Source organism: Suricata suricatta, chromosome 8 (genome assembly GCF_006229205.1).
Source record: "Suricata suricatta isolate VVHF042 chromosome 8, meerkat_22Aug2017_6uvM2_HiC, whole genome shotgun sequence".
Classification (NCBI taxonomy): Eukaryota; Metazoa; Chordata; class Mammalia; order Carnivora; family Herpestidae; genus Suricata; species Suricata suricatta.
In genome coordinates, this window is record NC_043707.1 from 110,343,313 (window position 1) to 110,352,581 (window position 9,269).

General features: G+C 57.5%; 1 protein-coding gene across 1 annotated transcript; it reads left to right on the forward strand.

Annotated features, from left to right (window-relative positions):
- Positions 1-3,181: 3,181 nt before the first annotated feature.
- On the forward strand, positions 3,182-8,738 carry EDN2 (endothelin 2). Its single transcript, XM_029949365.1, has 5 exons — positions 3,182-3,324; positions 3,691-3,847; positions 5,305-5,427; positions 6,388-6,486; positions 8,050-8,738. Exons 1-5 carry the CDS (start codon positions 3,270-3,272, stop codon positions 8,141-8,143), a joined length of 528 nt encoding a protein of 175 aa, XP_029805225.1. The 5' UTR covers positions 3,182-3,269; the 3' UTR covers positions 8,144-8,738.
- The last annotated feature ends 531 nt before the right edge of the window (positions 8,739-9,269 follow it).

Consider the following 9,269-nt stretch of genomic DNA (forward strand, 5'->3'; position numbering starts at 1 on the left):
CTTGGACCTCTGGGAATACTGGAAAGGCTGGGGCTAGAATAGTAGCCACGAGAACACGTGGTGCCCCATCACTGTCTTGAGCAAGTTGCTCCTCCACTTGGACCTCAGTTATCTCATCCAGCAAATGGGAGTGGACACTGGAAAGAATAGTTTCTAGTACAGCGTCTCACTCAGAAATACGCCTCAACTTCTCTCTTCCGCCAGCCCGCCCCGCCCCCCCCCCCAAATCTCTCCTGAGATTGGGCTGGGGCCAAGCAAGAATGGAGCAAGAATGGAGCAAAATATTTTGTGCACAAAATGATTCCCTCCAAATCCTGATGAGGGAAACTTCAGTAGATCCGTGTCCCCTGACCTGCAGCTTTACCAGCCCAGGCAGGGAACGGGACCACATTGGGTTGGGGCAGTACAGCAGCCGCTGGCTGGGGGCCACTGATGGGAGCCAGAGCAGTGGGGCTGGGGGCCACACAGCCAGGCCAGCGGGGAGAGGCAGAGGCGACAGTCAGGGCCAGGCTAGAGAGCTGTGGAGCTGGGGCTGGGGCTGGGGCTATTTTTAACTCAGCTTAATTTTCTCTACCTGGAAACCAACTCTTTTCGGTGGGGTAGCACCGTTCCGGGAATGTTCTCACCCCCTAGGATCTGGGCTTGCTCAGGTTCCGAGGCCGGCCCTCTCCATTTCACAGGAGCCCTGTTTGCCCAGCTCAAGAGCTGTGCACAGGGCAGGAGGGGAACTGGAGCCGGGCACGGCTCCCCACGCTGACCCTGCGAGGCCCAGGCAGTGGCCCCTGCCCTGTCGTCTTCCTCCTTTCACACCAGAGAGGGATCCTGTCTCCTGGTCCGTTTAATTCTTCTATTATGTTTCCCAGACTCAGAGCCTCTGGTTCCCTATTGTCCTGAGCAGCACTTTGCATTTGTGTAAAGATTAGACGCAGTGGAACCTTCGCTCTCCTTCCAAATGGTCTTTCTCTTTTACTTTCTCAAATCCGAGTTCTTTCTCTGGCGCTAGGCTCTGCTTCCTTGTCCTCCCTCTCCCTACCTGTCTTTATCTGCCTCCCTGTTTGTTTTCCTCTCCACCTGGACCCCCTCCTGCTCCCTGCTGACCTGCTCGTTCTCCTTTCTTCTCTTCATGGTTCAATAGTTTCATTTCCCTCTCCACCCCTCCCCCTACTCTAACCCTGCTCAATTCTGTATTTATATTCTCTCGGAGGCTAATAGAAATGACTAGGAGTATTGCTCACCTCATTCCAGAAATACCCTTCTAAATTCTTAGAGAGGTGCCTTGTGGGGGAGGGCAGTGAGCACTGCTTGGGGAGTCTCTTGTTTTTGGCCAGAGAGACGGAGAGACCAAGATCTGAGTCTCGAGTCCTTGTGCCGGCTCTGCATTTACCAGCTGTGTGACCTTGACCAGACAGGGCTCTTCTCTGAGTCTCCATTTCATCCTGGGCGGTGGGAGAGCTGATCCCGGATGATAACAGCTACCTCCCAGGGCCACGATGGAGAGTAGTTGAAAATGCCCTGAGCACGCTGCAGCCTGGGGGAAGGAAGGTAACACGGAGGGCTATCTCCATCCTCAGGTTCCGTCCCTCTGTACCAGGACGGCACAGGCTCATGCAGACACACATCCGTGCTCTGGCCATGCCCTAAGAAGGAGCAAGCCCTCCTGTTTCTCTGTGGTCATCTCTCGGCCCCTTCATGAACATCTGATGACAAACTTGCAGCTGAACGCAGGAACTAAAACTTGAGCAGCCTGGGTTCCTGAGGACCTAACTTCCACAGTTCAAAGCCAGGCACGTATCCATTCATTCCCCTCTCCCTCTGAGAGCCCTCGCCCAGAGGGTTCCTACCGTGCAGCAGACAGGCTCCAGGCCCTGCGTTCTCTGGAGTTCTGGACCTCAAGATTGCTGGAGAGATAAGCCCAGCGTCATGAGTCAGGCAGGCTAGAGAGTAAGGCTCTGGGAGTTCCGAGAAATAAGAAGGCTTTTCCTGTTGTGCCTGGAGACAGGGTCCCTGGAAGACATTGCAGGAGGTGGACTCTGAGTCCGGCCGGGCCAGGAAGAGAGGGCGACTGTCAGTTCTATGATTGACTTAGCTCAGCATCAGCACATCCCCACTCTGTCTCCCGGCAAGACCTGGCTTCTGAGCTAGCAGAGGGACAAAAGCAGAAAGCTAGCCCCCAGGGCACACCCCCACTGCCTTGCCCTTTTTTTTCTTTAATGTTTATTGACAGAGAGAATGTGTGAGCAGGGGAGGGTCAGAAAGAGGGGGACAGAGGATCCTAAGCAGGCTCTTCACTGACAGAAGCAAGCTCGATTCGGGGCTCAAACTCACCAGCTGTGAGATCATGACCTGAGCTGAAGTAGGACCCTCAACTGACTGAGCTGTCCATGTACCCTGCCTTGCCTTTTTTGAAGGGAGTACCCACTGATGTGAGCCAAGCACCCTGCCATGTCCAAGGTGGGGGACTTTTCAAGGAGTGCTTTGTATGTGTGCCCACAGGGGCAATAGGTTCTGGGAGGGGCCAGAACTCCTATCCCTGGGTCCTGGGAGGAGGGATGAGGAAGGAGGGAAGAGGGGCACTTCTTGGGGGAGGTAGGGATGAGACAGCTCTAGGCTGGTCAGAGGTCAGGGGTAGGGGTGAGTTGTGTCCTTCACTGAGGAAAGCAGGCCCAGAGAGGGCTCTGACTTGCCCAAGGCCACACAGCCTTGAGCACCCCCTCTCCCCTCCCACACAATGGAAAGGGCATCCTCAGCCTGGTTGGCAGTTGGCAGACAGGGTAGCAGGGTCTCTTCCAAGGAGAAAGAGGGTTTTGCTCATGGACCTCCCCTTTCCAACTCTTAGCTCTGGGCAAGATCCATGGAACAGCCATGCAGAGTGAGGAAGGGAACTCAGAGCACTTCGGGGATGACTTGAGGAAGCCCAGCAGGACTGGGAGAGGTCCCTGGGCACTGCAGGGGCGCTCCAGTACTCCAGGAGGTGCTCCAGCCACAGAGGAGGAGCGGGGCCTTCCCTCCTGCCTCTGCCCTCCCCTACCCGCCCCTCCTAACCACGGAGGCTGGGGCGGGCCAAGCGCCCGAGGAGGAGGCGGTGTCCCTGGCTCTCCTGTGCAGCAGGGCAGGGCTGGTCGGGCAGGGGCGGGGCTGTGCCTGGTGTTATAAGAAGCAGCCAGGGCACTGAGGCAATGAGCTATAGCTCGGCTTGGCAGCAAGACGCTGGCAACAGCAGGCTCCCTGCTCTGGTCCAGCCTGTGCGCTCCACCGCCGCTGCGGTCGCCATGCCCACTGCCTGGTGCTCCATCGCCCTGGCCCTGCTGCTGGCCCTGCACGAAGGTGAGCTGCCCCGGCCTCACCTGCTACAGCAGCACCCCTCCCCACCTCAGGTCTGCTTGTAGGTGTCTCCTTCCCTGGGGCACCACACCTGCAAGTCAGCTGCGAGCATGGGTGGAGGGGGGAGCCCCGCAACAGCAGCAGCTTCAAGGGGCTCTGCAAGTAAAGAGGTGCTGCAAGCACAGGACCGTGGCCAGCCCTTCCCACCAGGGCTGCTGGGGCTTCCCCTGGCTGGCCTGGAGCTCCTAAGCAACGAGAATGCCAACTTCCTCAATTATGCAAGAGGAGGAGCCCGGCGGGTCCCCCTATCCCGCTGTGCCAGGCACCCTGACCCACCTCTCCACCTCTCTCTCCCTCCTGTGCATGCAGGCAAGGGCCAGGTGGCTGCTGCCCCAGACCACCCAGCACCCTCGCCCCGTGCCCGAGCCTCCCACCTGCGGGCCCGACGTTGCTCCTGCAGCTCCTGGCTCGACAAGGAATGCGTCTACTTCTGCCACCTGGACATCATCTGGGTGAACACTCCTGGGTGAGCCAGAGTGGGGGTCCAGGTGGGGCGGCTAGAAGCGGGGCAGGGGAGGGGGACTCTGGCGCAGTGCAGCTCTCCCTGGGCATCCAGACAGGATTGCAGAGCTAATATTAATAGTTACTGGTTATTGTTCCAACTCCCACATGGGGAATGCCTAAGTAACCTTGTGAGAATTCTCACGGCAGCCTGGTGAGAAAGTATTGGCTCCGTTTTCCAGATCAGGGTACCGAGGCTCAGAGAGGTTGGGTGCCTTCCCCAAGATGACATAGGAAAGAGTAAATGGTAGACAGAGGCTGCATCCCAGACCTTGGGTGCCATGCTGCCTCTGCACGGTCTTCCAAGAATAATACGATTCCTGACAGTGCCCATGTCTCGGCCGTACCAGGCCCCATGCCAAGCACTGCTCATATGTCATCAGCTCCTGAATCCTCCCTGTGAAGCAGGCAGTGCTGTTGTCCCCAGTGACAAGATGAGAAACCTGTCCTGTGTCACCTGGCGGAGCTGGGGTGGGAGCCTCGTGCTGTCTGTTCTGTCTGCACCCGCAGTGCCTCCGGGCCACTGCATACTTCAGCTTGAAGTTTCTGTGTGTGTTTGTGTTTTTTTCTTCCCTTCCCCAAATTGCAAAAGGCAAGAGAAACCCTGCACGTAAGCGTGTGTGGAGCTAATCCGCATCCAAACACTCGCTCAGGGCGGGAACCCTGCCAGTCCCTGCGTGCCGGGTCTACCTGGAGTCATTACAACTCCAACCGCATCGTCTAAAATTAGCTCTGGCACCCGAAGGTGCTGGTCCGACCGGCCACAGGGCCCCGGCCCTGCCCCCAGCCCGCCTTGGCCAGACTTTCAATCTGAAATCAATCCCACCGGATCTCACACACACACACGCATGCACACACAGGCACAGTCACACACCGCTTTTAAGTCAAAGCTCTAAGACACATTTATCAGCCCCCCAGGCAAGGGGTGGCCAGGTGAGGGCAGCTGAGCCATAAGCCCGTATGTTTACTGCTGTCAGATGGTGATTTCTCCCCTCCTCCAGGGGGACCAGCGAGGCTCCATCCTTTAGCTTGAGTTCTAGCTGTGAGACAAGAAGGGCTGGGAGGACGCCCCACTTCCCGACTTAGGGAAGGAGCACGGTTCCACCCCCTCCTCCTTATGCTGGGGGTCTTACTGGGCAGGGCCAGAGGTAGGGAGTGAGCAGAGGCCCAGAAGGGGAGAGACCTTGTCCAGGACCACCTGGCACCCAGGGAGAAGAATGCACGAGGCTTTCTGAGGTTGGGGGTAGGGACGCTGGCACCCTTTTGCTTCTAGCCTGGTGGCCTGGGTGGCCATCCCAGTGTGCACTGTGGACAGTCTCTGCCTGCCAGTGGTCATAGTTTATCTCATGGTCTCCCTCTCTCCCTCTTCCCTCCTCTCTCTCTCCACCCTACACCACTACCTTGCTGGCTGCCCGCCCACAGACAGACAGCTCCTTACGGCCTGGGAAATCCGCCAAGACGCCGGCGCCGCTCCCTGCCAAAGCGCTGTGAGTGCTCCAGTAGCAGGGACCTCACCTGTGCCACCTTCTGCCATCGAAGGCCCCAGTAAGTGTGCGCCCAGACTGCAGGGGCCAGGGGTGGCTGCTAGCCTGGACCTGGAGAGCAGGGGGTCTGGAAGATCCGCAGAGGAGCGGAGTGGCTAACAGTGAGGGGTGGGGGACAAGGTCCTGGGGGCCATTGGCTGCCCAGGGCTCATAGGTACTGTCCCTTTCTGCGGGTAACCAGTCACCCCAAGTCCCTCCTACTCCCCAACTCTGGGGTCTTCTGAGAGCATCCCCCCATCACTCCTGGGCATGTGGGACTCTCCCCAGGTGACAGCTAGAGCAGCTCAGGCCTAGATAGGGGTTGAGACTTGTCAGGCCACACCACTGGTCAGAAGGAGAGCTGGGCTTTTGGCCTTAGTCTGTCTGACCGAGTCCATGGGCTTTGGATTCGGAACTGAGGCTCAGAGGGCTTTGGGGCTTCCGTGGAGAAGTGACATCCGGAGTTGGGAGGCCCCCAGCACCATCCCAAGGCTGTCACGGAGTTGCTGAGGAGGGGTGCTTGGCCATATCTCTTCATTCTCTGCACCTCAGTGTTCCCATCTGTTAAAGGGGTAGGAGGCGTGCTCCCTCCCCCGTCCACTCAGAGCATTTGGGGAAAGCAGACAGTGGCTTCACAATCTCAGACCTCCTATCCCCGTGCTGGTTTATGAGAAACTCCTCCCCTGAGACTCACACTGTGGCTCCTCCACTGCCTCAGTTTCCCTTACAAAAGGCTGTGCTCAGCTGCAGGTGGCTGGATTCTGGGAAGGCCGGGCTCCCAGCTGCCTCTTTCTGAGGCTAAGACCGTGTTCCCGGTAGCTCAGTTTTCCTCAGTCCCCACCCCGCCTGGGAAAGGAAGGATGCCAGGTGCACAGGGCTGGAAATGGATCTGCTGGGGTGGGGGGAGGGCACTGGGCCCACAGCCAGGTGCTCTGAGGGCCCTGGACAGCCCCTCACTCGGGCCCTCACGCTGTTCCTTCAGGTCTGAAGCCATGGGAGTCCCCGGCAGCGGACCCCCTCCGGACGTGTTCCAGGATGGCAGGATGTGGCCATCAGCAGGAGGACTCCTCTGGCAGCTGAGGTAAGCGGTGTCCCTGCCAACAGAGCACCTCCCATATGCCTTGCACGTTTCCCTCGTTCTCCATATGAGACAGGACCCAGTCCTGCCTGAGCAGCCTAGAGAACTGAGGCTCAGAGAGGTTAAGGCATTTGCCCAAGGTCACAGGGCACCGTGGCATCTGGCCAGGTCCAGAGCCCGTGCTCTCCGCAGCTGCACTCTCTGTTCCCACCAGGCCTAGAAGGGGAGTTTTTCAGGTGGACTGAGGGACTGTGACTATGGAGGGGCCTTGACTGTTCCCTTGGGTTGTGTCTGAATGAAGTGTCACCTACGTGCTGGGTCCTGAGTGGCCGGCCACCCAGCCTGTCCCCTTCCCCCAATCCCAGCCTAGATGCCCTTCCTGGCAGCTTCCACATGGCTCAGCTGGAGGCCTGACACCAGGAGGTGCCTGCAACTGTTTGTCCAACCAAACTGACTTGAGAATAGAGACACCACATCTGGCTGTGTAGACAGGAGGCTAATGGGGCAGTTTCTGAGCCAGCTCTGCTGCCAACAAGGCTTTGTGACCTTGGGCTTGTCCCTTTACTTTTCTCTGCTTCAGAATCCCATTTTTGAACCAGGGACAGCAGTGCAATCATCTGCAGGGAATCGTCCTGAGGGTGAAGAGGTGACATATGTGGGGTGCCTCAAGCAGGGCCTGGCACCCCATGAGGTGTCAGCCATCCCGACCTCTGTCCCCGAAGCTCCTTGGAGCTGATCGGAGCTGGGGCCCAGCTCGGCCCCCCAAAGGCCCCCGTCTTTGTGGGGAGAGGCTGACACATAGGAGAAAGGGTGGCATAATGGGTTGAGAAAGACCCAGTGCATACTACGGACGTCTTTGGATGAAAAAAAAAAATCAAGATTTAGACGTTGCAAGTTCAAGGGCACCTCTTGGTGGGCAAACAGCTTGCTTTGCTACCCTACATGTATCCTCAAACTAGTTCAGGCCTATTTTTATTTCACAGACTCAGAGAAAGGCTCAGAGGGCTTGATGCACCTGCCTGAGCTCCCAGAACTAGGAACTAAAGCCAGCCTCCTAGCTCCCAGTCTGGGACACTTTGAGCCGGGATGAGACTACTTGGATGATGCCAGAATCCCTCCCAGGGTCTCATCCCAGTTCAAAGGGAAGCTAGGACCCATATTTGTCTGGGTTGAACGACCTTGAGCTGGACCCTGAAGAATGGGAACTTTAGTAGGTGGAATATGGGTGAGGGGAGGGTAAATAGCCTAGAAGGAACGACATGAGCAAAGGTGTGGACGTGGGAAGGCAGGTCAGAGGGATCCACTGGTCTTGGCCCTCTGGTCCTTCCAGAAGTAGTCCATGTTAAACATCAGCTTTGTCAAAGTCCCTGTGGTTAGGGAAGCTTCTAGGCCTGGTCTGGCCCATCCTTGATGCTCAGACTTTGTTTTCAGGGTCCTCTGCAGCTGACCTCTGACCCCAGAGCAGCTACAATGAAGGGGGCCAGTTCCTATTACTACTGCCTCTCATGGGAACTCTTGGACAGTCCTTATCTCCTGAGATGCTAAGTTGACCCTTCTTGATTCCAGGGACATTTCTGCAGCCAAGAGCCGCTTTGCTAGGCAACAACAGGTGGCAGCGAGGGAACTGAGGCCTGCACACCCCACGCGGAGGAAGAGATAGCGCTGGTTCCCAAGGAATGCCGGGAAGGAGCCTGTGTGCAGCCAGGAGGAGAGGGGGCAGCCCAGGCCCACCTGCTGGGATGGCACACGCTCTGGCCTCCTTGTGCAAGTGAGGGAACTTCCCTCCAGGCAGCTCATGCCCTCACGCTGCCCGGGAAAGCCTTCAGCCACGACCCCCTGCCCTCAACGGCCCCAGCCCCACCACACCGCTGGAAGGAACTGCATGAGGAGTGTGCTAACCTGGAGGCCACGTCCTGAGAGGTTTCCTGTCTGTCAGCTATAAACCAGGATCGCTGTGCAGCTGTGGACAGTCAGGCCCAAGCCAGCCCTGGAGGCTGGACGGGTCCGCCTAAGGCCTGATATCCTGGGTGCCCCCGCCCCCCACCGTCTGACCCTTCTAGCTCTGCCTCCCCAGAGTCCTCCTACCCTCCTACCCTCGGGATGCTCCTGGTGAGAGCAGCCTGCTCTATGTCACCTGCCTGTATATAACTTATTTGCTCTAAGAACTTCGAGAATTCCACTTATTTATTTTAATGTATTTTTGTAGACTCAATTGTTTACCTTCGGACTTGCGTTTATAATAAACAATGAAATGGTTTTTCTGGTATTTTCTCATGGCTGAAGCAGAGGTGGAAAACACCTCACAGGAAGGGACTGCTTGGAAGTTAGGGGGACCCAAGAAGGAAAGGGAAGGGGCCTGGAGCAGGTGGCCAGAGCCCTGTTCCCGCTCCCCAAGTGCCTACTAGCCACCTCTGGCTGCTACCCCAGCCTCTCTAGGCTTTTGCCTATCACGTGCCTGGACAGTTATTTGTGGCTTTGACATCCAGGATTCCAGGAGCTTGGACCCAGTGGGCCAGTCCCTATGACCAGTCCTTTCCCAAGAGCATGTTTGGAAGGAGTCAAGGCTGTGAGAATACCACTTCTTCTCCAGCTGCCCTGTGCCACCAGGAACTGTTGTGAGGCCCAGAGCCAACCTGCCCAGTGAGGGCTGGGTCCAGATGATTCCGCAGACTGTATACAGCCCTTGTGGCCAGTGATGGGTGCTATGGAGGAGACGCAGCCTGGCCCTGGCCTCGTCCCTTGCTTGGATCTTGCTCACTTCCTGGGCCCCGGGCTCTAGATTGGGT